The following is a 27,824-nucleotide window of genomic DNA, read 5'->3' on the forward strand; positions in this document are numbered from 1 at the left end:
TAAAAGCACCATAGGTGTTGCTTTTCTGCCAAACATAAACCTGTGCAGAAATGTATGAAAAGAACACAATGCGCAGTTATCGACGCCGAATGATACGTAGGTTAAGTTAACCAAGTTATTGCAGGTAAATTCACGGACGTGACGCGGAATGATACTAACAAGGATTCACAACCTCTTTCAAAAGTAGTCCCAGCACCTACAATTTGCGCAAATGGTCAGTGAATAGAAAATGCGCAGCGACGCCTGGTGGCTGAAGGTTTATATTAATAAAAATGCCAATTTGGGAACTGGGATTATTTGTGATCATTGTATCCTCTAGCATGTAGCGATTTCTATTGATATACTTTCTGTTAAAGCGGAACTCACACAATTCACATTATTATCATACATAATTCTTCGTATGCAAAACACTAAGGATATGTCTACTAAGTATGTAATTGTTTGGCATATTATTTGGCAATTGTTTGTAAATTTGACATCTTATCCGTCGTATAATTACAATGTAATTCCGCAAAATAACATGTATTAATAAACAAACGAGACAGAATTTATCCACTGCAAGGACACTTTATATTAGTTTCGAAGCAATAAATATTAACATCTCTCTGTATTCAGTTGCACATTGTCTGTACACAAATTAGATGACTTTATACGTCATAGATTTCTAAAATAACATTCAGCGCCATTGTGACATATATGTTTCTATAGGTTTACAAAATAAATATCCAATATACACCTACATTAAGTGTTGTACTCTCACACACGCGTTACATTCACACATACACAAACAATAGTTTTGTTTGTTTCATGATCAATATTAAATCATATAATATTATGTTTATAGAACACTCTTCATTCTGTAGCTACTGCAGTCATGCAATAACATCCAATAGAGTGGGTAGGGGAGGGGAAGGCTATGCAGTTGGAGAAAAATGATCCTTTGTATAAAGCTCCATTTGTATAAAGCTCCATCTGTATAAAGCTTTTCAGTAATATGTGTACCTAGTTCATGAGTTACCTGCTTGCAGAAATGTGCCTCATACCCTATGTGCTTACAACATATTAATACAACTATTCAAATGGAGGCTTTAAAAAAAAAATTTAAGCATCAATAAGCAACTCGCTGATGATGACTTGAAGGTACTGTGTAATCTTGGTAAAAATCTATACACTACATTCCTTGTGTTTTTATTAAAAAGGAAGGAAGATGGTTTTCAATAAACATGGAATTATGCTTCATAGTTTAAACTGCCTTGCCTCATGTTAAAAAGTGAACCAAAACCTTATAACAGGACCACGACTCATCTTAAAAATGGCTGAATAAATACTGGTACAAAGTCTGCAACATCCAGTAACACTTGGAATGACAAGTGTGACTGTCCATAAAAACCACCAACATTAAATTCATGTCATGTCACATTTCAAATTTTCTCCTCCATGATCTGATGTCCACCAGGACAGAATTTATATACAGTTTATATCTATATTACTTTGCTGCATTTATATAGTCTGTATGAAATTAATAATAATAATAAACATTTATATGTAAACATAAAAAAAACAACCTGCTATATATGACGGATACCATCAATGCAACACTGTCCAATGCATCTGATTAGCAATATCACACAAAGGCATTTCAAATACACAAATTCCAAAAGAAAAAGCCTCTCCTGAAATTGTTACTTCCCAGGACTAAGATTAGTCCTCAGAAGTTCCTGGATTGGATCAATTTAATGGACCATTTCTACAGACATAGCATTGCAGTCAGTAAATGAAGAACCCTACAGACTTCAAATGAAATTTAAAGGCCTGTTAAAAATACACTTGAATTGCTATTTGAGATCCATTCATAGAAACACACCTTTAGGTAACTTTAGCCACTGGCTATGTAATCAGCAATTCTCTTTTTCATTAATAATAAAGAATTAAAAGTGTAAAGACACTTAATTGTCATTGGACCTAAATTCCAATTTAGCTCTTTCATAGCTGCTAAATTGAATTTAAGTTTTTTTTAGTCTTTTTTTAGGATTTATTGCCCATGTTGTGTGCAAAATATCTTGGGTAAACTAAAGTTTTTCATTAGTAATCTTTTGAAATTATTATGATCATAATTATTAGTAATGACACTTGACAGCAGGTAGTGGAGATAAACTTGTATGTTTACTAAAATAAAACAAAAAATGCAAAGATTTGCAGAATTAATGGGCTGTTCTATAATTTAACACTATGTAGATGAAAGTGAAAAATCTATATATACATGAAACCTTTCATTGACAAAAGGGAAATTAACACAATTTACTTATTGGCTTCATCTGTTTGGTCATATTTTCACATAGACCTGTTTAATATAGTTAAACTACCATCAGGTCAAAACACTAAAAATCAAGCCCTTTAGTGTTCTTTTGAATGGTAAACATACAGGTTTGTGTAAGCTTACTGCCTAAACAATGGGAATATATGTGAAATTTGTAATATTAGGATGGCTAATATTACGGTTGGGGGGGATGTTTTAAATGGTGCTTTCTAAATGCTCTAATTTAAACATTAGATAGATGGTGTGAATTGCTTTAGTTTTAAATTGTCTATGGATAAAATTACAAAAGTTTATTTGTAAATGGCAATCCATTTGAAAATGATGAAATGTTTATCAGTGGCATATGGTGTCATAGTCCTCAAGACCTTTAATCATACTTCTCTTATGAGTCAGCATTTATAGAGAAAAAAACACCTAAACTTACTCCTTTTCTTGAGTAAGAAGAACATCAAATAATGAGTGGACTGATTATTGCGTACTTTTTTTTTTCTTTCATTTTTTGCGACTGCTATCAGCTAACGCATAAAGCACATTACACTTCTTATGTCACACTATGGCGAAGATAGGATAATGTACACTGTACGGTCAGTAGAATATTCAGGCAGTCCTCTACTATCCCTGATCTACAGGTTTTGTGTTCATTTCCACATTGAGAGAATCACATAAGCTCGCCACCTTTCTGGTGTATGTGTGGACTCTGAGAATACATTCTCTTATGGCTATAGGCAGTGCATCCTTTGTGCACATTCATGAGCTGCATGCACTTGTGTGTGCATGTTTACCTTTTTGCATTCTACTTACTAGCTCCATAGTGTCCAATACCTGTGTCCAATCTTTTGTCTATAATTAAATTATTTGGAGCAGATAAAGGAGAGGAATTCATTGTAATTAAAGGCAGTCGTGTCCGTTGAGCATGCTGGATGTTGTACTCCGTGAACTGTAATTGATTCTAGGGTGATTGATCTTTTTTTATGTGTGTATTGTGTCAGTGAGTTTGCTGGGCATTTCTGTGTGTACTGTCACTTGTCTCCATCTCGCGCTACACTTGTGGGAAGCGCAGGTGGAAGTAACAGAGTCTTAGTAGGTTGCGTTTCTTCCTGCCGCCAGTGCTATTCTCTGCCCTGGCTCGGCTGCCTCCCACATCTTCCAATCTTTCTGAAGTCCCTCCTCCTACTACCAGGGGGCCTCGGAGCGAGCCCCAGCTCCGGACCTTTCCTGTCCCCCTGCTCACACTACCGTGCTGATTCGGTTGGTAGGTTTGGATTTGGCCCGGTCGACCGTACCGGTCGCACCAGGTGCGGCTCCAGTCTGCCCCGACGAGGGTCCCAGGGGCTGGGGCGCGTGTGCGGCCGGCGGTGGCGGGGCGGGGTGCTGGAGGGGGGGAGGGGAGAGAGGCGTAAGAGGGGTAAGGGGGCAAGAAGGGGGGGGTAAAGGGGAGTGGGGGGGGGGAGGGGGGATGGAGGACAGCGGAGGATACTGGGGCAGATACGGGCCGGCCAGCGGCGCGTGGTGGGCGTTGGCGGGCGGCGCGGTGGCCAGCTGGGATTGGGCCGGCTGCGTGGGCGGCTGCGTGGGCGCCGGGAAGGGCGGTGGCGGGGGGCTGGCGAAGACGAAGTGTGGCGCATGGCCGGGGTGCGGTACATGCGGGTGCGCGTGGGAGTGTGCGTGCGGGTGCGGCTGCGAATGCGACAGCGTCAGCGGGGCCTTGACGACAGCGCCCCCTCTGGCCAAGTGTGAGGGCTGTGTGTGGAAGAGGGCAAACTGGGGGTGCTGGGATAGTTGGGAGTGAGGAGAAAGGGGGGGAGGTGGCACGCACGCCGAGCCCACGGTGCCCGAGCTCCCGTAGCGACCCTGCGTAGCAGGCGGGCCGAGCGGCGGCGGGTAGGGGCTGTGCGCGGAGGGGTTGGGGAGAGGCCGGCGCGGCAGCGTGACCCGCTGCAGCGTGGGGTGCTGGTGCGCCTGCCCACATGAAGGAGCACTCTGCACGTGGTAGCGCTGGTGCGGGTGGCAGTATGGGGGCGGAGGCGGCCCAGCCGCACTGCCGCTGACCATGTGGCAGTACTGGGCGTGGAGGGCCTGGATCTTGGAAGGGTCCCCGGCTTCTGCCGAGGAGAGGGAAGTAGGGGAGAGGGGCGGCGGCCCGGCGCTGCTGGGCGGGGGCACAGGGGCGGGGTAGGGTGGCCCCGGCGGGATGATAGGGCCCGGCGCTTTGGCCCGCTTGCCCCCAAACAGGGAGCCCAGGAAGGAGCCGGCCGTACTCGTCCCACTCGCCGTCCCACTGGGCCCCCTCTCGCTGCTGCTGCTGCCGGCGGAGGCTGGCCCAGTGCCAGGCGTCGCAGGCGTGGTGTGTTGCTGCCCCGGGCCACCCCCCACCCCCACAACTCCGGGGCTCAGGATGGGGCGGTGCGGCCGGTAGTCTTCGGCTCCATAGCAGCTCGGGAGCACAGTGGCTACTGGGTAGCGCTGGTGAGGCCGCGGACTGCTAATGATGGAACCCTAAGACAAAGAGAGTGGGGAGAGAGGAGGAGAAATGGAGGGAGCCAGGAGGGTTGCCCGAGGGCCGGGAGATGGGAAGGACGAGCGAGAGTGAGGGGACGGATGTGCCCAACGGGAGCGAGAAGTGGAATATGGAAGGGGAGACAGGCAAAGTGTGGAGACAGGTAGAAAGTATGATTGTTTCATAGGACAGGGGGGGAGAAATGGGTGAGTTGATTAGAGTCGTGGAATAACTTCATATCTGCATCATACAGTAATTACAGTGGGCATTGAAAACACAAACAACACAACAGATGCAGATGGTGGATCACAAGGAACAAATAACAGTGGTGCACTGAACACAGCTAATGTTACAACTCCATGCACGCAGGACCACATACAAAGTGCAATTCCACCACGCCACTGGCAAATGGGACCATGACAGCAGCAAAGTCGATCCACAGATCCTTTAATGAAGAGCTCAGCCATCGAGATTCAGTGGGCCACTCTGGGCTTCTCTGCCGCGTCCGAGCACATGTACCGTAAACCGTCATTCTGATAAACTACGTTGTTGTTACGCCGTCATTCTGATACACTAGCAGGGAGCATATCACCGTGCATACTCAGGCATAGGGAACAGAGATGGATAATTATGCCACTGGGTCTGTGGAGATGGTAGAGACACATGCAAGGAAGAACCTTTTTTTTTTTTCCTTCTTTTTAGATTTTGGGTGGGGTGGGGTGGGGTCTTCAGGCAGACATGCGAGGTAGGTGGGGTGGGTCACTTTGGTGATGGGGGCGGGGTTTTGGGGCGAAAGCTAAAGATACAGACCTCTGCTCCACTCAGACTTACTTCCATTGTACTGTCAAGGGAACCAACGCTGTTTCTGCGACCGCGTTTCCCTGCACCCAGTGAGGACACGTCAAGCATAACGACTTCAGTACTTGTTCAGTACACTTCTGTGTATGTCTGTGCGTGGCTTTATATGCATGTCTGATGGTATGTTTTGGTCTTTGTGAAAACGTATGTGCTGCGTTGTCTCACCTGAATCAGACAGGTCCCTCAGTGATGAGCTGAGAGCGGTACGCTTGAGGCCCTCGCCAGGCGAGTAGTTGTCGTCCAGGCTGGGTCTTCCCATGGTGCCATTCACCACGTCACTCTTGACCCCGCCCACTCCCCCGCCCACCACACTGTTGCTCAGTAGGCTGGGCCGCATCACACCTTTCTGCTTCTCCAGCTCGGCTGCAGCAAGACACGGAAGACATGCAGCCAAATGTTACGGAGTGCACAGGAGATTATATTGCGGTACTGTAGACGGACACTTTGATTACAGCAAAGCGATATTTCCAGGATTGGCGTAAATATAGGTGCGTAAGCTTTGAATGAAAAATAAAATGGATGTTAATTTATGTTAATGAATTGTTAAAAGGGAATACTCCATTTTCCTAAACTCTATTTACCACACCTGAAATACTTGTTCAGTTATCATGGATAAATTTGATGGGTTCCTTGAGCTTAGAAAAGAATATTAACTCAAAACATACATATAATGAAAGCTTATGTTTATTATGTTTCCATAATCAGTATTTCAAATCAATGGGACTAAAACCACTGGGATAGTCCTTTAAACTATGTGAATGCCCTTCTTACAGGTCAAACAAGGAATCTGTGCTTCATATATGCGACCAGGAGAGGGCGCCGTACTCACACTCCACTCTGTATTTCTCCATTTCCTGCACTTCGGCAATGCTCTCCCTCAGGTCGCTGACAAAGCGCGTGCGGTCCTGCTGACTCGGCGCGTTGAACACGATCAGGACCTTGCGCTCACCACCCGGGATGGCCGACGTTAGTCTGATACCATGAGGGTAGTCTGATACCGCAGAGGAAGAGAAGAAAGAGCACATAAGAAAGTGACACGTTTGAGCGCACTATAATTTTTTTCTGATACTCATAACCAAAGGCAACATTTTTTTAATGCTCCTAAACACAGAAAATAGAATCTTACAGGAGTTCTGGAACATGTGAACCTGCATCTCCACTAGAGGGAAGGACTGTCGGAAACTGTACGTCACGGAGGTTTTCTTCTTCTGGAAAATCTTTGTCACCTAAAAAAAAGCAGAACAAGAGCAAAATAAGACGCGCACCACGCTCGCGAGGAAAACCCGTACCCTTGCTGATTGTAGGTGCGGCTGTGGTGACGTCGCGGTGGCGGGCAGACGTACCACCAGCAGGTCGTTGAAGAGGAAGACCTCTCTCTGGTGGACTCCAGTCCGCTGGGGCCGGTTGGGGTCTGGGACCTCGTAGAGCTGGCAGCAGCACACCAGCCGGCGATGGGGAAGGGACAAGACCTGCAGAGCAGGGCGAGATTAGGGAGCTCAGCTCAGAGGAGCGAAGAACGCCAGCGAGAGGTCGGACGGGCAGCGATGGGCCGTCAGTCACAGTGCATTTACAGAGGCGTCGATGCAGACGTATATACTCACTGGTTTCTTGCCAACGATGACTCTTTCCACAGCTTGGACCTGGGAGACATGGTCATCGTTGGTCCTCAGCTCCCACTTCTGGATGCGCTGGTAGATCCCGACCAGAAGGTCGCGGGGGATGTCCTGACCATTATCCACCCCTGAGGCACAGAGGATTTTTACTCTTAGTTGCATCCTCTTTTAATAGTTATCTTCTATATGCTGCATCAGGTATTTGTCAGATTAAAAAATAATAATAATAGCATGATGCTAATAATGAGGAGGACTCCTAGGGGGAGGTTAGCATTGCAAAGTTTTCTTTTATTGTTCGTAAAAATTGAAGAAAACATTTCTTTAAGCGGTAAAATAGCGATATGATTTATAAGCAGATATGCACGAAAGATGCTATTAATGAGGGATTTGGCATTTTGTATAAGAGATCATTCCTTTAGGAATCCTTTTTCCTTTTGTTATCTATACTGAGTAAATATTCTTACTGAAGGCTGATGTGATATCATTTAAGCTGACACGATATGAAGCAAATAGACTGTAAGTGTGTCTGCGTGTGCGTCTGTGGGCACAAACGTGATTGGAATCCCACCTCGCAGGTTTTTGATGAAGTCATCCAACTTCATCTTCCGGTCTGGTTTGACACTGGGGCTGTACATATCCGTGTTGAGGAGGATGATGGCGAAGGCCAGGATGAAGATAGTATCTGGGTTCTGAAACTGCCGCACTAGTGCAGGGTTACATACACAGTACCGCTGACTGAGAGAGAGAGAGAGAGAGAGAGAGAGAGAGAGAGAGAGAGAGAGAGAGAGAGAGAGAGAGAGAGAGAGAGAGAGAGAGAGAGAGAGAGAGAGAGAGAGAGAGAGAGAGAGAGAGAGAGAGAGAGAGAGAGAGACTACTAAATAATATAATAAATAAGAACTATACCTTTATAATTGTGTATTACTGCAAAAAAAAAGTATGTTAAATCTTACAAATGTTACATGGGTAGCATACATTAAATCACAAATAAAGAGTAATAATCACACACACACATACACATACACTCTCTCTCACGCACACACACAAGCACACGCACACACACACACGCACACACACACACACGTGCACACACACACACCTGAAAGCTTCTATAAGTCGTTCCACTTTTTGGGCTTCTCCTTGCACTTTGATCTGGGCCTGAAACTTCCTCAGTGCGTCATCTAGATCCATTCCAGAGAAGTCCATCTCATCCACTACGCAGCTACAACACACCAGTGAAAGGGTCTGTATGATCACTTATATCTTCAGTAATTCTTTTTGAAAAAACAGTAGTCACATTTCAGGCCAGATCATCAGATAATCAGATTTCAAGCAAATATACTTGAAAATATACTTATTCTGCTTATTACAATGTACATATTAGTATGTCTCTTCTCTAGCATTCTATTTAATTGTAACTGCTACTGAATTCCCCTTAGGATACTTTTGGGCAAATTCTGTGTGTGTGTGTGTGTGTGTGTGTGTGTGTGTGTGTGTGTGGATGTGTGTGTGTGTATGTATGTGTGTGTGTGTGTATGTATGTATGTATGTATGTGTGTGTGTGTGTGTGTGTGTGTGTGTGTATGTGTGTGTGTGTATGTGTGTGTGTGTGTGTGTGTGTGTGTGTATGTATGTGTGTGTGGATGTATGTGTGTGTGTGAATGTGTGTGTGTGTGTGTCTGTTGTCTCCCAGGCTGACTCACTCCAGTACATCCTTGTTAAATTGCTTCTGTCTGTTGCCCAGAAACTCCCCGATCATCTGTCGACTCAGGCCCTTCCTTTCCAGTATGAAGCGGGCGATGCCGACGGGCGTGTCCGACACGAAGCCGCGCTCAATCAGGTACTGAATGCCCTTCTCTGGTTTCCTGTTGTTCAGAGTGACAGAGTAGTTAAACAGGTCACTGCAGTGTACCACGAGGAGCAATTTAGAAAACTGGCTTGCCGGTAGTGACACAAATGATTCCCTACTTTTGTCCATTTAGTTGGAGATTCATAAGCAAACACCAGTTGCAATATACAATATACAAACATTTCTGGGTAATATTTGGTTCAGTGTTCTCCATTATACTTAGACACAATATGCACAAATTAGAAAACATTTCTGCATTTCTCTGGGAATGTCTTTAGTACTTTTTAAGTGTTAAGCATGTGACCAACCATTTTCTGCAGAACAAAGTTCTGGTGATCCACCTCTCCCTAACTGTAGTTTTGAAAAGCATTATTTAGGTTTCCCTTACTTGTTGAAGAGGTTTAGTCCGATGCGGTACTGCCTCCTCTGCACCACGTCGTTGTTGAAGGCGGGCGAGTCCCAGCTGTGACGACTCTCCCTCTGGTACGTCTGCTTGCCTAGCGGGGGTAGCGGCTCCCTCAGGCTGTCCCTGGACGAGGAGCCCGAGCTGCAGTTGATGGTCTCGTTAGAGTTCGTGGTGGAGTTCAGCGAGTCGTTGTCGCCATCGGAACAGCACTGCTGATCCAGGCCACCAGGGGGCAGCGGAGCGGAGGAGGAGGACGAGAGCGGCGTGGCCGGGGGTTGCTGGGGAGAGGACGAGGACGATGGCGTGTCGGGGTACTGGTGGTGGTGGTGGTGGTGGTGCTGGTGGTGCTGGTGCTGGTGTGCGATGTGGTGCGGAATGTGTGAGGGCAGCTGGCGGATGGCCGGGCGCGCTTGGCCTTGTGCGGCGCCGGACGACGTGGAGCGGGCGCTGGGGTTGTGCTTCAGTGTCCCCTGGGGGGACCCTCCGGCTGAGTCCTGCTCGTACACCAGCTGCCTGCTGAGGGAACCCCGGTCGGAACGGTCGCTCATGTCCACCGAGCTGTCGCTAGGCGGCTCGATAGTGAGCAGGGGCAAATGCGCCCCCCTGAGGCGGTAATCGCGGCACTCCGTGCACGGCGTGCTCCGGCGGCTGTTGCTGCTCCCTCCCCCCTCGGTGTCACGACTGTCCTCTCGACCCCCAACCCCACTTCCCAGCACCCCCCAGAACTCGGTGTCCGTGCTGCTTGGGGCTCGGTCCAGTGAGAGGGGCGAAGATGGCAGGCCGTCGTCCATGTAGAGGGTGACGTCGCTGTATGAGGTAGCCGTGCTGTCTTCGTGCATGCTCAGGCCACCCCCTGTGCTGCTCCGGTCCCGGTCGCCCATGCCCCTGCGGAGGGAAGGGTGGCTGTTGCTGCTCCAGATACATTCGCCAAAGTCGTCAACCACTCCGCTCCCATCCCCCATGCCCTCCTGGGAGTCCTCCCTGCCCGGCCGGCACGTCAGCGCGTCATCAATGGAGTCGGCCAGGGACTTGACCTGAAATGTAAAATACGGAGCTTTACTTCATCCTCGAGGACCTATCACGAGCTAGCCTCCATGTGGTGGGTTAACCCTGAACCTCGAACCTTGTGTCTTGAGCAGAGGAATGTCTAATGTGAACGCGATCCCAACGGTACCCTCACCTGTTTCGAGAAGGCGTCCTCGAGGTGGGTGTAGTCGCCCGGGCGGGCGGGCGACCCGGGCTCCAGGTCTGGGGAGTGCGGTGGGCCAATGCCTGGGCTGTGGAGGGTCTGCGTCTGAGGCTGCCGGTCGTCAAATGAGTACTGCATGCGCATGTTGGACAGGATGATGCGGCGCGTCATGCGGCTTTCGGAGGCGGAGCTTCGCAAGCGCTCGAAGTTCTTGTTCATGCGATACTGACGGAAGGCCGTCTGGATGGTGCGTGCCGCTCTCCGACTCAGGAAGTAGCCGCCGTACTTCCTCTCCAGCATTTCCACCTGGAACGGGGCCGCAAGATCTATCAGGACCAATTTATTCTGTACTGTTCTGGTCAATCTGGCCAAGGCTTTCTGTCCACTGGGGAAGAAAAACTGCTAAAGAAACCATTACTTTCATATAAAGGCCTTAGTGATGGATGACTGGTTATGAGTCACTTTGGCCTTTTAACCTTTAATTCTTAGCATACAGCAAACCTTTTATTTTAGCAAAGGGCAGCCATGTGGGGAATGAAATACAAGGCCAAATCAATAATTTAAACTGATTTAAGTGCATTTGTTAAATGGCCCGCCAATGGTCAACTAGTTGTTCATGACTTAACCACACAGTGCCCGATATGATGATTGAAAGACTGGTAGTTCATAGCCTTTGATATAACCAGCTGTAACACTTGTTAAGTACGCCGCATTTAGTAAACAGCTCAAAAAGCCATGTCACATTATTTATTTGATCCAATTAATCTAGCATATATACTCATATTTATTTGCTGTGACTGCTAAATGCTTGTCCTCTATTGAACAACACTTGCGACAGGGACTTATCTCTAGGATGGAGTTTGTCTTAAAGGTGGGCTCAGCTGCAGACACAAAAGCAAGAGGAGCCATCACAACCAATCAGACACCACAATATTAAATATAATTTTCTGGTGTTCTAATATCCTTGTGGAAATGAACACCTCTAGGGCTGTAACTACACTCATCAGACACTATTAGAAATGTCTACCTAGTAACTACACTTATTGGCCTCACTATTAGTTATACTTATCTCATAGGTGCATTTTAGAAGAGTTCAATCATAGTTTGTAGATCATATCTTGCATAATCCAGCAATTCAGCCACCATTACACCTATATATCACTATCCTCTACCACTGCACAAATACTATTTACTTGACAAACCAACATGCCTTTGATACTAGCATGCTGTAGTAGTTAGTGTATTTTTAGGTTTTGAGTGTGTCTGTGAGTTTTTACGACTTTCGACACCAGTGCTGGGGAATGGTTGATGGGGAATGGTTCCCCACCCACAAAAGTCGAGCAAACAGTGGTCTGTGGTCAAACCTTTTTCATTGATGAATGATTAGCCCAAGCTGCAGTGATCACTGATGAAGGATGACCAGATGGCTAACACAAACAGTGAATGGCAGCAAATGGAATGTAGACCCAAACTATACCCGGTGTTTCTTGTACAAGAACCTAGGAATCTGATCCTAGATCAGCCCTTCCAGCATTTTAAGGATGTTTTTTTAAGACAGCAGTGGTTCTCACCTTCCTGTTTTAGAATATCCCCGACGATGACAAAAATATACTATGGTTCCAACCATTCTTATGTTTCTCTTTTTTATGATATAAAAAGCTGTGGAATATACGAGTCGCTGTACCTTCTTGTCCTGGAGGTCTGTAGAGAGCTCATAGCTGTCTGACAGGGCTTTGCAACGCTTGTTCTCCTCCTCTTCCTGCTTGCGCAGGGCCAGACTTGCCGGCTGGTTGCGGGTCCGCTGGGTCCAGGCGAGGCTGGCTGGGCTCGGAGGGGCCACGACCGGCCCCCGTGAGCCTGGTAGACCACAGCTGCCGTCACCGTAGCGATCCAAGTGGTGGGAGTATGGGGTGTTACTGCTGTCTGAGAAGGGGCTTGACTGTGAGGCCTGAGTCTCCACCTCAACGCTGTATTTGGAAAGCGGGGGGGGGGGGGGGGGGGATTTTCAAATCTGAAATAGCTAACACATTCTATAAAGACAGCACGAGATAAAAATCACCGGCTCAAGCAGTTCAAAAGCTTGAGCCATTGTTTATTTTCCACCGACTTTGCACTTTTAATCATAGATAACACTCCGAAATAGACTGTGGAGAGCTGTCATTATTTCAGAACTGAAAAAAAGCAAGGAATACACATGTAAGTCTTGGAAAAACTGAAAATAGTAGCCTTATTTCAAAACAGGTTTCCATTGCTTGGCTTTCTGTGTCAACTAGCCTCTAGCAGGCTAACTGCACCTAGTAGACTAGTCACATATGTAAATCGACTTTGAAATTGGAAACCAAAAATTAAGTTCAATATGACTCTACCAAATGCTATTTAGCACATAACTCTGAAGTCACTCTGTTGAGCTTCTCAAATAGAATTGAGCTTCTTGGAGCACATCTTATCCTGCTGGGTAGCATTACAACACAGACACACACACACACACACACACACACACACACACACACACACACAAAACCCTTGAAAATCACCACCGAATAACACTGACACCTGTAAGTCTTGTCTGTTAGTGCCAAAACTCCCAACATGGAAAACTACAACTATGCCAAACTGGAAGCCCGCCAAACGATTTTGGAGCTACAAAGCAAAACAGCACACTGCGAAATCACAGCCTACAAGGCTACACTCCTTCCATCATTCAAAAGGCACATGTGCATTCCTCTTGCGTCAGAAATGCTCCACCTGTTGAGTGTGGCATGTCACGCATGTTTCCGGAAACACCGGTTGTGTGTATTTGTCCAATCCAGAAGTATTTCCTAACTGAGGAAGAGACAATTTCCTGTTTTCTGTCAGTGCGATGCAGTTTAAACAACAACAAATAAGCGTTAAATGCCAGCCTGTGAATTATCTCCTGTCTCATTTACATTAAGACATAGACAGCAAAACACTAAAATAATGAACTACACGCAGACATGTGAACTTACTATAGACTGCCAGACACACACACACATACACACACATCCTCGTAGTGAGTGAGCCGATGTATTCCCTTAGTTTACGTCCCACATGATCAAGGTTAAGCATCCCCCCCCCCCCCCCCCCCAAAAAAAAGTCAACAGCTTGTGGAAAGAGTGCATGAGATCTGCAAATGTTGAGATCAGTCATGCAAGTGCTGTCTGCTTTCGGCATATTCTCACATGCTTTAGCCTTATAAGAGCTTAGAAATGACTGAGGATGAATCCTGGAAAATGAACAGACAGTCATTCTTAGAAATAGCTAACAACCAGTTAAAAATAATATATAGTTCAGGTAGTTATTGTTCTGAGCTATATGCTCAGTACATTACAGCATGTGTTTTTTTTCACTTGATGGAGTTTTTGAGAACATATTGAGCTTCTTTTCTCGTCCTGTTCCTTTCTTTGCCCTCTCCATGTTTTTGAGTCCCAAGTTCACACAGTTTCCTGTGTTTGTGTGGTGCTGAGGAATGACGGAGGTTGGCAGGAAGTCGATGCTTCCAGTCAGGCGCTGGGGCTGTCGCTTGACCAGCCTCTCGACTTTGTGGGGCCAGGCCACTCCAACACACACCTGGGTTTCTGTCGTCACACTCCCTCACATCAAACTTTCTCCACATGAAGTTATTTGGATGCCACCTACACTGTACTTCTGCAGCTGAGCTACTCTGTCTGGATCAGCCTGAGCTTCATTTGTAGCTTTAATTCTTTTATCTGGCTGGAGGCTGACATTCCCATTGTCAGTGTATTATAGAGAACGGTTTATGTGCTACTGAAAAACCTCGCAGGCTGTTTGGGCAAGTGTACCAAAGGACAAGTTATTACTGCTGTGACACCAGCCAACTATGACAATGATTTCCCATGCGTTATAATGCCCTTACTTTTATAAGATAACACCTTTAAGTTGCACAATATTTCCTATTGTGAATATTAAAGTAGGAAGCTTTTAACTACAGTGTTTACAAACAATTAAAACACAGGTTGTTGGTTCTTGCATTCAAATTTTCTGGAGAATTACTAACACCTATGAGAAGTATATCCCACAGGCAACCATTTCAGTTATTAATTGATATGTATTTGTGTGTGTGTGTGTGTGTGTGCGCGTGTGTGTGTCTTCGCACTTGCTCTTCTTTTTTACCTCGATAAATTCCCTGTTCCTCCCACACTTTCTGACCACCCACACACATGCAGGAGAGGAGGAATCAGGGTTGCTTGGAGACAGTTGCCATGAGACAAGTGTGGGAGGAGAGACAGTCTTTAGAGACAGAGAGAAAATGGAGTTGCTATGGTTACAGAGGTTTAATACAGTGGCTGTTCGTGTTGCAGGATAAGTTGCGGGTTGTGAAAACTCTTGTTACGGTCTACAAATGTAGTCTGCAGCTTTAAATGCGTTCCCACAGACCACTACTGCCATGTTTTTTTCCTGCCAGATCAGTGGTAGAGGCGTAATGGTTAAAAACCAATAAACAAGGTAAACAAAAACATTCAAATTCACATGACGTAGCCCTACCTAATGACATACTAGCATGCAAATTTACTCCCCATACAGTAGCTGTGCCACCATAAAACCAACTTGTTATAGCCAAATTGAATTTGGAGCCAAAGCAGCACTCTCAGGTGTAGTGTTGGATTATTTCCTAGTTCTCTGAGCTGGTTAATCTACTCTCTGATTCCCTAAAAGTAAAAGTTTCACTTGATACAATGATGCTCCATAGACTGAACTGCTGAAAAGTTCAGGAAATCTTTTTTTCCCCCCTTAAACCCGCAACCTTGAGCCCTGAAGCACTGTGAATAACGAGAGTGTTCGCTGAAGAAGCAGCTGCAGCAGAATCACTGAGGCCAGAATCGAGACAACGAGAGAAAAACAGCTTCCACTGGTCGTGCCGCAAGGTGCTTTCCCCATGATTTTCCAACTGATGACAGATAAACTGTAGGGGAGACCGGTGTGGCTCACAGTGTGCTGGAAATGACCTTCCAGGACCAGTGTAGATAATTCATGTGAACCACTTTGTGTTTGTAAACAAAGTGTTTGCACCAACACTTGGTATGAGCTCTGGTCAGCGAACTAGATCATTAGAGAGACCCTCAGAGGCTGAATAAGGCTCTCATGAAAACACTGTTCTTGTTTTTGCAGCATGTGGAGCGAAGAGCAGGTGGAAGCCATGTGAGATTTGCATTTCAACCACTGCAAGCTTCTAAGATTCAAGTGGGCATGTGAGCTGGGATTTTACGTTGGCACATTAAATTTACACTGGCGCAGAACATCTGAGATCCCACTACTGATAAGTGTTGGTTAGTGACCCTAATTTAATATTGTCAACAGATGGTTGTTGTTCTAACAAAACTGGAAATTTCATTGCAGTAATTAGTATATAGTCACACTCCAGTTTGCTTACAGGTTTATGGTGTATATGGTTTAGATTTCCCCTAATGACCAAAAACATTGAGTAGCTTTGAGTTGCTTTCTTTTTTCTGTTTGCCATAAACTACAATCACCACCTAGTTTATTACTTTCTATTCTAAACACATTGTACAGGCAAAGACTACAGCCCATCTCCTGCAACTGTTCCTCAGCTGTCAGTGTCTAACCACGCCACCGCTATTAGAGCAGATGTGGTGGGTGGCGGATGGCGCTCGCCTCAGTGGGAACACATGCAAAAACTGTAGCCAGTGCACTCATGCCCCTGCAACACGCATCACCACTCCAACGTGACTGCTTTGTTGACAGTGGTCCAAAATGCAAACGATAGCAGGTCAGCAGTGGAACCTGACCTGGGAAGAATGGCTCGTTCACAACTGCATTGGAACAGATGCACTACAGTCTATAACTGTATGCCTACACAAAAAGCTATAAAACAGGTGTACCTAATAATACGGCCAATATGTACAGGTATAATCAAGTAGAATATATAGTCACCCTCCAAGTATAGTGAAATTTGTTTTGCAACTCCCAGTGTTGCATTCCAGTATAATAAAGTAGGATAGTTTTAAAACCCCCCCCACAGATTTACAAGTTTACATTACAGATCCAGCTATGCAAGTAAAAATCAAACGTGCAGAAGGATACTGAGGCCTACCTATATGGACATTTCAAAACGCAATACCGCAGTACGGTCAGTAACAGCAATAGTTGCAGTAAAGTAATAATACAATAATACAGTGGTCTAAGGTACAGTGGTTGAAGAGCAGCTCGACTGACACAGTAGCTCACAAAAGCAATTATCATTACTGGTTTATACAGAGCAAAAGATTTATATTAAGTGTTTCGAATGCAGTGGGCAGGAAGTGTAACAGATGTGTAACAGAAGTGTAACACAGTGTGTGACAGAAGTGAAGCTTTAGAATATTCATATATGTAATTTGCTAGGGTCTTCCTTAACACACTGGCTTATCAATGGTGCTCAGTGTGTGGATGTATGTGTATACATTTTACCAATGGTGCGCTGATAGGGGTAACAAAGGGGACAGAAAAAAACAATGTATTTCATAAATAAGGTAAAATAAGTACAACTTATTAATGCAAGTTTATTAGCAAAATGACAGGAGATCTGGCCAGTTTTGATTTTCACAACAGGGACTAGCCTAGAGCAGCATTCTGACAAAGAGGCTAGACATCATGAAACGTGGTGAAACATTGCTTTCAATGTACATGCCGATGCTACCTTAGCCAGCGAACTTCGAATGAGGACTACAAATGGGACAGACATTGTGGCATACCTAACTGAAAAAACTATTTTCAAGGCTACCTGTTAATGAAAGTCTCACAATAATTCAGCGAGGTACATCTTAGTCAGAAAGGAAAAAGCTAGGTACAGTAAAATAAATTATGAGAGCCAGAAACACACTAGCCAGCAATATACGCGCTACTATTGTTTCTTTAACTGTGCTTACATTTGCACTGCATTTTGAGGACCGCTGAGCTGCATTTTGAAATTTAAAGAATAATTTAAGGTCACATGTAATTTATGCGGATATTTGTTTGATTTTGATTGGGGTTTTTTTTGGGGGGGGGGGGGTGCAATACACAGAAGGTGAACCTGCTTTATGGACTACACACCAAAGTGTTTTATAACAGTGAAGATGCATTGAGAACATGTTTAAATTGACAAGCCTGACCTGGGGGAGAGAGACCAGGGATGGGGTGGAGTTAAGCACCCGCACCATTCTGAAGCAGAAAAAGTAGAGACGTAAGTGGAGTGACCTTAGAAACGACAGGCCATCTTGCCTTTGGTGCAAGGCCCATTACCCATAATACCCACCCAGGGCAGGTATGCTGCCCTTGTGTAACCATAACCACTCAGATACCTCCCAAGCCAATACAGCCATAGGGGCCTTCAAATTCAGAGCCAAACACACTACATCATAGAATAAATGGTCATTCATTTTCTCATTTACTTATCCATTTTACACATTCAGTTGTTATGGTTTACTTTCACGTTTTTTGAGGCAATTTAGTTTTGTTAGAATGTTGTCATGACCTGTTCAACGAGTTACATGTTGCAGTTGGATCTGGAAACTGAAGGCACAAGCGGATTAATCACATTCCTGAATTAGCACAAGGTGCATATTATATGTAGTGGTTTTAACGTTAATTTGTGTCACCTACCTCAAGGCATGGAAAACATGCATCAAGTCTCTGTCCTGCAGTCCAGTTGGTGGACTAAGACACTGGCTTCTTCAAACAAACACTAAAAACTCACTTATTCACTAAGCACTTAAATATGCACTTAAAAACACAAAATAACAAACAACATTATAACATTCTCCTGTGTTCCACCCCTCTTTAGAATGCTAGTATTCTTGGCACTCTAGACAAGGTTGTCTGCCAAATGCTATAATGTAAATGTTTATTAAGCTTTCACTGATCTTTATGACAATAAAAGGTTATTCATGAGTCTGACATCTTTATGTGCAAAAATGTGCAATATGTGGAGAGTATGTGGAGAAACAGAAAATTCAGTTTACAATATGTTCAAAATTAGACAAACCTCTCAAACAGCCGTTCATACTAAAATAACCCCAGAACTAAATCACAAACACAGTCTTTTTGCTCTGTTTCAATACGTGCCAAAATGTTGTCAAACATTTATAGATCGCTTGTAGCTAGACTACATGATGCTGTTGTTAAACCTTAATGAAAAAGCCAAGAATCACCCAAAAATATGAGCGTGTAGTTGAAGAGCAAGCCAAGCCAAGCCAGCACATTTGGGGGGTGGGGAACCCCCCCAAAAATACACAGTGTTGAAAAATCACAGTTTACCGAGCAGCACGCGATCTGTTCAGAAGCCATCTCATCCCAGTTTGGTTTTGCTTCTTTTGCCAAGTTATGCAAGATTAAAGTAGGGTGTCTATAATTGGGCCTTTTTTAGTGAGTACATTACATGGTGGGCTGAGCAATGAGAATATTGTGCAACACGGGCTCAGTGATGTATCCCCAGACATCGAGAAAAAGAATGAAGTTAGGTGAGAACTGTGTGTGTGTGTGTGTGTGTGTGTGTGTGTGTGTGTGTGTGTGTGTGTGTAGGTGAAGCTCAGCCCTGGAGGAGAGGTGAACTGGTGCCCAATGCTGTGTGTTGCCATGCTGACGGGCACCAGCGGCTAGCTTCACTTGTTATCACTCAGCTGCCAGGAGATGCAAAATGCCATGGATGGATAAAAATGGACAGAGAATTTATTTGTTCTCACTGCCAATAGCCAATGCCAACCACAACAGACCGCAACTAACCTCTTCTTAAATATACGATTTTTCACTGTGAACAGAATCTCCCTGGAGCTTGCTGGGTCAATTTGAAGATGCAGCAAGAGGAACCTTTTTCTGACAGGCCTTTATGAACAAATCCTCTTTAAATAATGGAAATGACACTGGTTCTGTTCAAATGCTGAACATTTTTACAGAATTTCATGGTGCATCCACAGAAAATAACCACAAACTATGCCTACGTAATACACCCACACGGATGCTCTCCTTACAAACATTCCTGCAGTCAAATGCACCGACAAGCCCCCAGGGGTGGAACATTGCACAGCTGGGATCTGAATCTAAATCTTGCTAAAATGGCTCAGAATGTCCATCCTGTATTTACGAACCCTAATGAAGGTACATTGATTGCTGAAACAGTAGCTTTCAAACAAGCTGAGTTCGAATGTGTTGCAATATTCCTTTACATGTGACACTGCGATCTCGGAATTGACAGCTCAACCAACTAGCTGTATGTTAAAATTAACTGAATAAAAATGAAGCCGTTTTTAAAAGCATCCAGTCTCTCCTGCCAAACTGCTACTGTGTTTGCTCCTCCACCTGCACCCGCTCGTCTGTCCGTTTTGTTTACGCTTACTTCTTCCTTTGTGGGTGTTCTTCTTTCTGAAAGATTTCTTAAAGACTTTTTCTTAAAGTCTCAGGAGGTTTGTGCCGCTGTAAGACACACTTGTTTTGGTTTTATCTTGTTTTTCTAAATGAACACATCTACACCCCAATCAAGCTGGCTAAGTAGTTACAAACGGTTTAAGTTGTTTGATAGGATTATGTTGTATATATGTCAGTACGTGGGGGGAGTTAAGCACACACACGTGCGCACACACGCACACACACACACACACACATACACACACACACACACACACACACACACACATACCTGTGCTACACCCATTCATTAACACATTTTAACCTTGTTTGCATCATTTAACACCTTAGCTGCTCTCACATAAACTCTGATCACATGTAGCTTTAAACCAAAACTTCCTCATTTTCCCTCAATAAGATCCAAATTTAAACTTCACCTTTCTACATGATGCCATTTAATGCCTCGTTCAAGCGCATTATGGTGATAAACATTTAAACTCTAGTACTTCTAGTACTAGTGTGTTGTAGTACTGGTACTTCCAACACATTCAATATACAGTAAATAAAGCAATCCACTTTGTTAAAGAGGTCTCTGAAACATGCTTGGTCCAAGTTAATGAGCAACATGTACATAACTAACACAGATGTCAGTACATATTTCTATGTAAGTAAATATTGTAAACTTACCTTCTTGCTGACACCAAGGGTTTCCATTCAGACCGGTCCGGCGTGATAATGCCCCAAACCTTAGACATGCGCACACACGTGCGTACACACACCCATTTCCTTGCAGTGCATGGCTGAACAGCTAAAATTCCTCACAGTTTCTTTGATAATAGTGACTCAGTCGTCTTCGGGCATAGTCGGAGGAAGCACTGCATGTGGAAATGTGACGCATGGTGGCTGACATTGCTGAGTTAAAAAAAGGTGGAGTCAGAGAGAAAGAGAGCGAGAGAGAGAGAAGGAGAAACAGAGAGCTGGATTTCTTCTTCATACTGGAATGGTGGGTGTTTGCCAATCAAAAGGCAGAACTGAACACCTGTTTTTCCAGACACCTGAATTCCAAAACTAAGCTGGTACCTAGTATTACTTTCAGTTCTTGACAATTATTAAAATAACAATAATCAAAATAAAAATGTTTTGAGTACCTGAGCATTTGTTTGTGTGTGTGTGTGTGTACAACAAAAAATGATGCATTCTTCTTTTTCATAGAAATCCTTAAGTAAAAATCTTTAATCCTTTAATAATATAATATTAATATATTATTATACATTAATAATATATTATTATATAATAAATAATATAATATTAATCATATAATAATTAACAATATTTACAATAAACCATATGTTCCAGAACTATCTACAAAACAGATGAAACCACTGTGACAATTTAATGGTAATTATTGAATATCACATATTCCAGGTGCCCTTAATACCTTTGACACACTTGCAACTGAATCATTATTTACACCATGAGTCCATGTGCAGTTATTATATCAGTAAGATTCAGTGCAAACATCAGAAAAAATCCATACTCAGAGTAAACCTAACAAAGAAGACTACAATTAATTGCATTACACAGCAATACCCAATAGAAAGACAGTGATGGTAAACAGATGATCAAGCCAGCTGGGTTTGATACTGTGGTATCCACAGGACCCAGTGCTAAAGGGATGTTTGGGGATTTTGGTAATTAAAAGATATATACTATAACTTTTGCACACCCCCATTTTTATGCAGCATTGGTGGATACAATTAATATGTTTATTGAACTATAAAGAGCAAAATGCACTTCCTTTTCCTGTTGAGTCCATCAGAATAGGTTCATATGATTCATATGTTGTAATTAAATATTCAGAAATTCTCTCACTCAACATGACTAATCAGTCTGTCAACATCATCTAGGTGCACACAGAATACAATCCAGTATAATGTATGCTAGCCTAAACAAATAAGCAAATTATTTTTTTCTCTTGACATAGTCAAATGTCATGGCTAAGTCAGACACCAGTGCCAAAACAGCATTAGAAGTGAATTAAATTCTGTTTTACTCTGACGAGTTCTGACGAGTAACTCATTTTACTCTGATGAGTTCCTACAGCCTATGCGCTACCTTACGTTCATGAAGTGAATTGGAAAACGTTAAAACAGGCTTCAAAACAGTTAGCAGGTCAGTTCTAAACTGAACACTTGCTACAAACTATCTATATGCAAACAGGCAACGGTGAAGTTCAGGCATGGAAAGCATAAGGAACTAGAACAGGAGATGCATGGCCATCAGATGCGTTGCATTCACACAAGCACATACCAAGTTTGTGAACAGGAACAAACCAGTTTTTGGGGATGTGTGCATCCTGGCAGTCACTCCTATCTCGGCCAGGATCCGACCCGAGGCCCCACAGGGAGGGGCGTCCCTGGCTGCACTGCTGCTTGGTAAGAGCACTGGAGCAAGCACACTTAAAAATGGCAGAGTAGGCTTGCGTTAGTTTTTTGGTGGGGATGTGCTTTAATTTTGATGGATTTTTGCTAGAGCCAAAACTAAGTTGTTTACTAGGTTCTGCTTTTTTTCCTCATGCCCTGTGCATCACTAAGCACAACATGGAAACTTCTGGTAGTTATGTGACAGTAGAATGAATGATTAGGCACGTGTTAGCCTGTAGCCTTTATGACATAGAGGGTAGGCTAGCTAGCTATTTGTGAATGACCAGATAACTTATGCCAACTGCTGAGTAAAGTAAAATACACACTGCCATACAGTTATTGTGCAAGGAACAGTTATGATAGATTTTGGGCTATGGTTATCATTTTGGTCAATGGTTTGGTTGCTCTGAGACTAGGGTTATATTAGGAATCTGTAATGTTTCTGGATCCAGACCCTCAAGAAAAACACTCATCTCAAAAGATTGAAGATGTTAGATCCCTCTATGACCAGTCATCATACAGACTAATCAGCATTGTGGTAATGACCAGGTTATTACAATAGCAAAGTGTGATTAGCTGACATATTCCTGGTCATAAAAAAACAAAACAAAACAGTGTCTGTTTGTGATTATCCTTTGCTATACTTGTTAACAATGAACAATCAACAACTGAGAAAGAATAGATTTTAAAATTTTAGTACTCCAATTTAGTATAAGTGCACTCATTTTCAAAAGTACTAAAAACCTGTTTCTACATTCTTTGCTGTATAATGGCACTCCTTATAGACTTCAAATGAGAACATTTCATACTTCACAGGTTCCTAAGTTTACCACGTCACACATCCGCAGGAGCACATTCTGGTTTGAACCCAATAACACAGGGTAGTCCAGGAAAGAGCATGATGCACTTTTATAATCACCAAAAAAATAATAATAATAACAATACAATTTTTTTATCACTGTGCCGGCACTTGTGCATTAAATGTCTTATTAGGCTATATGTGCACTGTGTTATTAATATATGATATTATGCATGAAGTAATATTCACAATTATTAATAGTGAACAAATGTTTCACCTTTAATCGCACTATATGTCCAAAAGTCTAGTCTAATACACCATCGCCTTGAACAGTTTGGATCTCTTCCATGCTCTCCCAGTTTATGTAAGACTCTGAAAAAATGATTTCGACCAATCAAAAAAGCAGTTAAAATTGTCTTACATGACAAAGATAATATCACATAGTCCATTTGAACTTTCTGTGGAATAATGAACAGCACTTATCTCTCGGCAGGGTGACAGAAAGACCTTTCGTATGCACAGGTACACAGCACAGGCAGAAAAGAATTACATCAGTTTATCAGATGCTGCATAACATAGGATTTAATTAACAAAATGGCAAATGTACGTTTTCAACATAAAGCATGCAGTCGTGTTCCGGTCACGTTGACTGTGCGCGCACTAGCAAGAGGAGGGGTTACTGCCCGCAATAAAAATGATGCATAGAATCACTCTCGCCTTTCTCCTCCTCCTCTCTATTTAACAAGGGCCAAGAGGAGTGAAGCAGAGAGAGAGAGAGAGAGAGAGAGAGAGAGAGAGAGAGAGAGAGAGAGAGAGAGAGAGAGAGAGAGAGAGAGAGAGAGACAGCAGCAGAGTGAGGGAGGAGATGGAAAACAGTCATACCACAAAAATGTACAGAAAAAGTGTGAGGGGAAATGATAATGAAATTAACATACATTACTGCATGAAGATTATGTTGTACCTAAAATTGATTTCATTTGACAGTGTCCACTAGATGTCAGTCTTGAAACATCACAGTACCTCAGTTTTCAGATTAGGCACTTGTAATAGATTAAGTGCTAAATCACAAGCCGCAAACCTGGTTTGAGATTAGGATTCGGTCACTAAAATCTGACGCAGATCACACAATGTGCCTGCATATACGGTAGCAGTACAGCAGGAAAAAACCTGCATATATACTGTGTTACATTCAAAATATTTTCTTTCATATAGATAAGTGATCTTATTAATATTATTATTATTATTAGTAGTAGTAGTAGTATCAATAATAACAGTAGTAGTAGTATTTAAAAATGGGAGGAACGACATGTCAACTAATATATTGTATTAATTTATTGTGTCTTTGGGTGGAAATGGGGGTAAGTACAACCGTGACACCAGGACTTTTAAAAGGAGGATATTAGAAAGCAAGCCATTTCCCTTTAACAGCCAAGAGTAATAAACATGCAGTTTATTTGTGGCCGCAGTCTTCTTGCTCAGCGCAGTGACACAGGCTGGGTTCTAAATGACACCGCTAATGAGACGCCGCTTTCTGTCGCTCTGCCTCTTCCGCTGTCTGCCCTGCCTTGGTTTGGCAGAAGCTCAGGTCTGAGTTGTGCTAATGCGTGTTCTATTCTGGTGTGTATTTTTGAGAGCACCTATCTTAACTCTGTGAGGGACTGAGAGAGGGCTGCGGTAATGTCAGTTACTTTTTAGGACCACCTCAAAAGGCACGTGCGCGCTTGTGTGTGAGAGAGAGGGAAAGAGAGATGGACGAAACAAAAGGATGAAAGGGGAAAGCTGCAGGAATCAGAAATGACTGGCACCAATCAAGCAGAGTGCCCTCTGCCTATCGCACGCTCTCTTTTTTTTCTCTCTGTCTCTCCCCTCTTTCTCTCACTCCCTCGGCGCGGGCTGCAGCGTGTCCGATCACGACCCGGCACGGACAACAACTTGGGGGTCAGGGCAGTGACGGTGGGGGCGGGGGGCCACGAGCGATAAACGAACCACGGGCGCTCGAGTAAACACTCGTTACAGTAGGGGGTGTAATAATGGGGTGTGCAGTCAGGATCAAATGGCATGGTGTGTGGTGATGCAGAGCCTGATATGTGATGAAGGATGGAGTTGAATGGTGGAGCTGAAGGTCTGCTGTGGGGATGGAGATGCAGTGATTTGCCAGGAGAACCTCCACTCCAGAGGAGTCCAGGAAGAGAACCCTGCAGTGCTAGAGGCAAGGGTGGACGGGCTTGGGTGGAGGGGCTCGGGTGGAGGGGCTCGGGTGGACGGGCTTGGGTGGAGGGGCTCGGGTGGAGGGGCTCGGGTGGATGGGCTCGGGTGGAAGGGCTCGGGTGGAGGGTGGAGAGACTTGGGAAGAGTTACCCGGTGATGCTGTTAAGGGCCCGGGGTGTATGGCGCTATGGCCATGCAAGTCATGTCATGCAAGTCACGTCATGCAAGTCACGCACCGAATTCCGGTTAAAAAGTGTTTGGGAAAATGACAAAGCCAAAACTAGCACTTCATTACACGCAGCCCTTAGTGAAACAGCCATAGGATAAGGTCAAGGCAGTGTTTCTCAGCTTCAGTACTAGGAGCAGAGAATGGGCAGGTACTAGCACACTTAAATCAACAAATCAGGTATTATCATTCAGGACCAGATTTCCAAATATAACACAATCCCAGTCTTGAAACTAGTCTAAATAATACAATCACTAAATTTGGTTAAAATTGGTCTGGACAAAATATTTAGCCAATGTTTGTCCAGGTTTTGTGCCTGTAACTGTAATTTTGAGTTGGCTGAAGGCTTAAACAGAGAGCTACAGTTACATAGGCAGCAGTATTGTGATTCCGAGATGCTGGGAGCCGAAGCCGCGTCACAGGGACGTGAGGTGGAGGTGGAGAGGGTGGGGCAGAGAGGCTGGTGGCCCTCGGTCGGCCCTCGGTCGGCCCTTACCTTGGCTGCTCCGGGGGAAGTGGGAGGCTTGGGCCTACTCTACCCAGAGGGGCAGCGGAACTGCTGATGACTGTGGCTATCAGTGGTCAGACGGATGTTGAAGAAGGAGGTGGGGAAGGATGGATGAAAGTGGAACAGCTAGTGAATCAATGATGCCTGAGAGAGAGAGAGAGAGAGAGAGAGAGAGAGAGAGAGAGAGAGAGATGGGTGGCAGATGGAGTAAGGACAAAAATGGACAGAAAGAGAAAATCAAAGTCATGACAGCAGGCATAAGCAGACGACAGCTCACCACAGCAACATGTAAACATAGGCCAAAGCAGTACAAGTGCACAGAGAATGCCACAGAACTGATGGAACATTGCCTCTAATGGATTAGCAAAAGTAACACAAAGAGAGGAGTCCATCAAATGCATGAACTCCTCAAAAGCCATTGGAATACACACCAGGCAAGATTCGCAAGCTCAGAAACACAGTGGTGTCTCTATTGGAAATGGATAACAATGGACGTGGAATAGTGCACACCATTACAGTGGAAGCCGACTGAGATATGAGCATTTCATATTCTGCTGTACTGGCCAGCCTATTGTAATTTACTGAGAGAAGATAGAAAGAGCCCCTGGGTGTGTGGTGATGGGGGGTGGTTCTATTTTAAAAGGATTATAAAGTGATATCTGCCACTATTCTACAGCTGTACATAAACCTATACAGTCTAATCTCTGCATATTGCTGAAGTCATCTTATTATGTGGGTGTCGTTCCCACCAACTATTTTTATTCAGTCTTCCTCCAGTACTATGTGGTTCTTTCATATGAAGTGGGGAAATTTACCATTCGTGCCAGCATTACTCCATATATAATTTTCCATATATAACAACGCACCCCTTACTGTCTCACAGGAGCACAAAAACCCGGCAAGACGGCAGAGCCATGGAAGAGGCGAGCAAGCGCCACAAACATATACGCTTCAGATAACGGCGGATCCCTCATGAAAGGGACATCTAAACATGAGTCACTCCATCTGTAGCATGTTAGCATCTAGCAACATTAATGGGTTTTTGACTTCCATTAGCATCAAATAGCCCTGAGCACGATCAGCTGCTGTCAAACACACTGATCCAAACCTTTTCATTTCACCATGGAAACTACACCATGTGATGCAGTTGCATGATTTTTTTTTAAGACCGGAAAGTGTTCTTGACAAAGATTTAGGTAATTAAGATGTCATTAAGAAAGTTGAAGTGCCCCACAAAACTCTTTGAACCTTAATTTGGTGCATGTTTTTGTCAAACTGTCACTGAGCAACTGCTTCAAACATTTCTGTATCACAAAATGTTGTGATTCATAGTGGAAGATAGTCTACAAAACCAATCACTGCACATAAAGAAAAGAATTCATTCTCATATGAAAGCATTTTTGGATTACATGCATTAAATGGCATAATGTGAAACCTGGTGCCTAGGTACCCAGAGTGAAAGTTGTTACCAGTGGCTGTACTAGTTCCCCAGTGAAACTGTGGCATAATGAGCATTTATGTCACTAGCTACTAGAGTATTTTTAGTTACCATTAAAAAAAATCTGCAGTCTTAAAAT

At 44.1% G+C, this 27,824-nt stretch overlaps 1 protein-coding gene across 8 annotated transcripts in view; it reads right to left on the bottom strand.

Moving 5' to 3' along the window:
- Positions 1-547: 547 nt before the first annotated feature.
- iqsec2b (IQ motif and Sec7 domain ArfGEF 2b) overlaps positions 548-27,824 on the bottom strand; it is a 55,793-nt gene continuing 28,516 nt past the window's right edge. For 2 of the 8 annotated variants that reach the window (XM_035536426.2, XM_081703412.1), the window contains exons 3-15: positions 12,411-12,693; positions 10,718-11,032; positions 9,520-10,571; positions 8,986-9,147; positions 8,382-8,504; positions 7,854-8,020; positions 7,274-7,413; positions 7,016-7,141; positions 6,799-6,898; positions 6,502-6,663; positions 5,838-6,035; positions 5,625-5,695; positions 548-4,799 (exon numbers count right to left, since the gene is read on the bottom strand). In XM_035536426.2, the coding sequence (XP_035392319.1) occupies positions 3,357-4,799; positions 5,625-5,695; positions 5,838-6,035; positions 6,502-6,663; positions 6,799-6,898; positions 7,016-7,141; positions 7,274-7,413; positions 7,854-8,020; positions 8,382-8,504; positions 8,986-9,147; positions 9,520-10,571; positions 10,718-11,032; positions 12,411-12,693 (4,342 nt within the window). In that variant the 3' untranslated portion in view covers positions 548-3,356. Of the gene's footprint in view, positions 4,814-5,624; positions 5,696-5,837; positions 6,036-6,501; positions 6,664-6,798; positions 6,899-7,015; positions 7,142-7,273; positions 7,414-7,853; positions 8,021-8,381; positions 8,505-8,985; positions 9,148-9,519; positions 10,572-10,717; positions 11,033-12,410; positions 12,694-20,770; positions 20,999-22,416; positions 22,536-27,824 lie in introns of those variants that run through there. The other 6 variants (XM_081703415.1, XM_081703416.1, XM_081703414.1 and 3 more) reach the window with 6 other exon arrangements.

The sequence above is a fragment of the Electrophorus electricus genome, chromosome 20 (genome assembly GCF_041902795.1).
Source record: "Electrophorus electricus isolate QZ-2024a chromosome 20, ASM4190279v1, whole genome shotgun sequence".
Taxonomy (NCBI): domain Eukaryota; kingdom Metazoa; phylum Chordata; class Actinopteri; order Gymnotiformes; family Gymnotidae; genus Electrophorus; species Electrophorus electricus.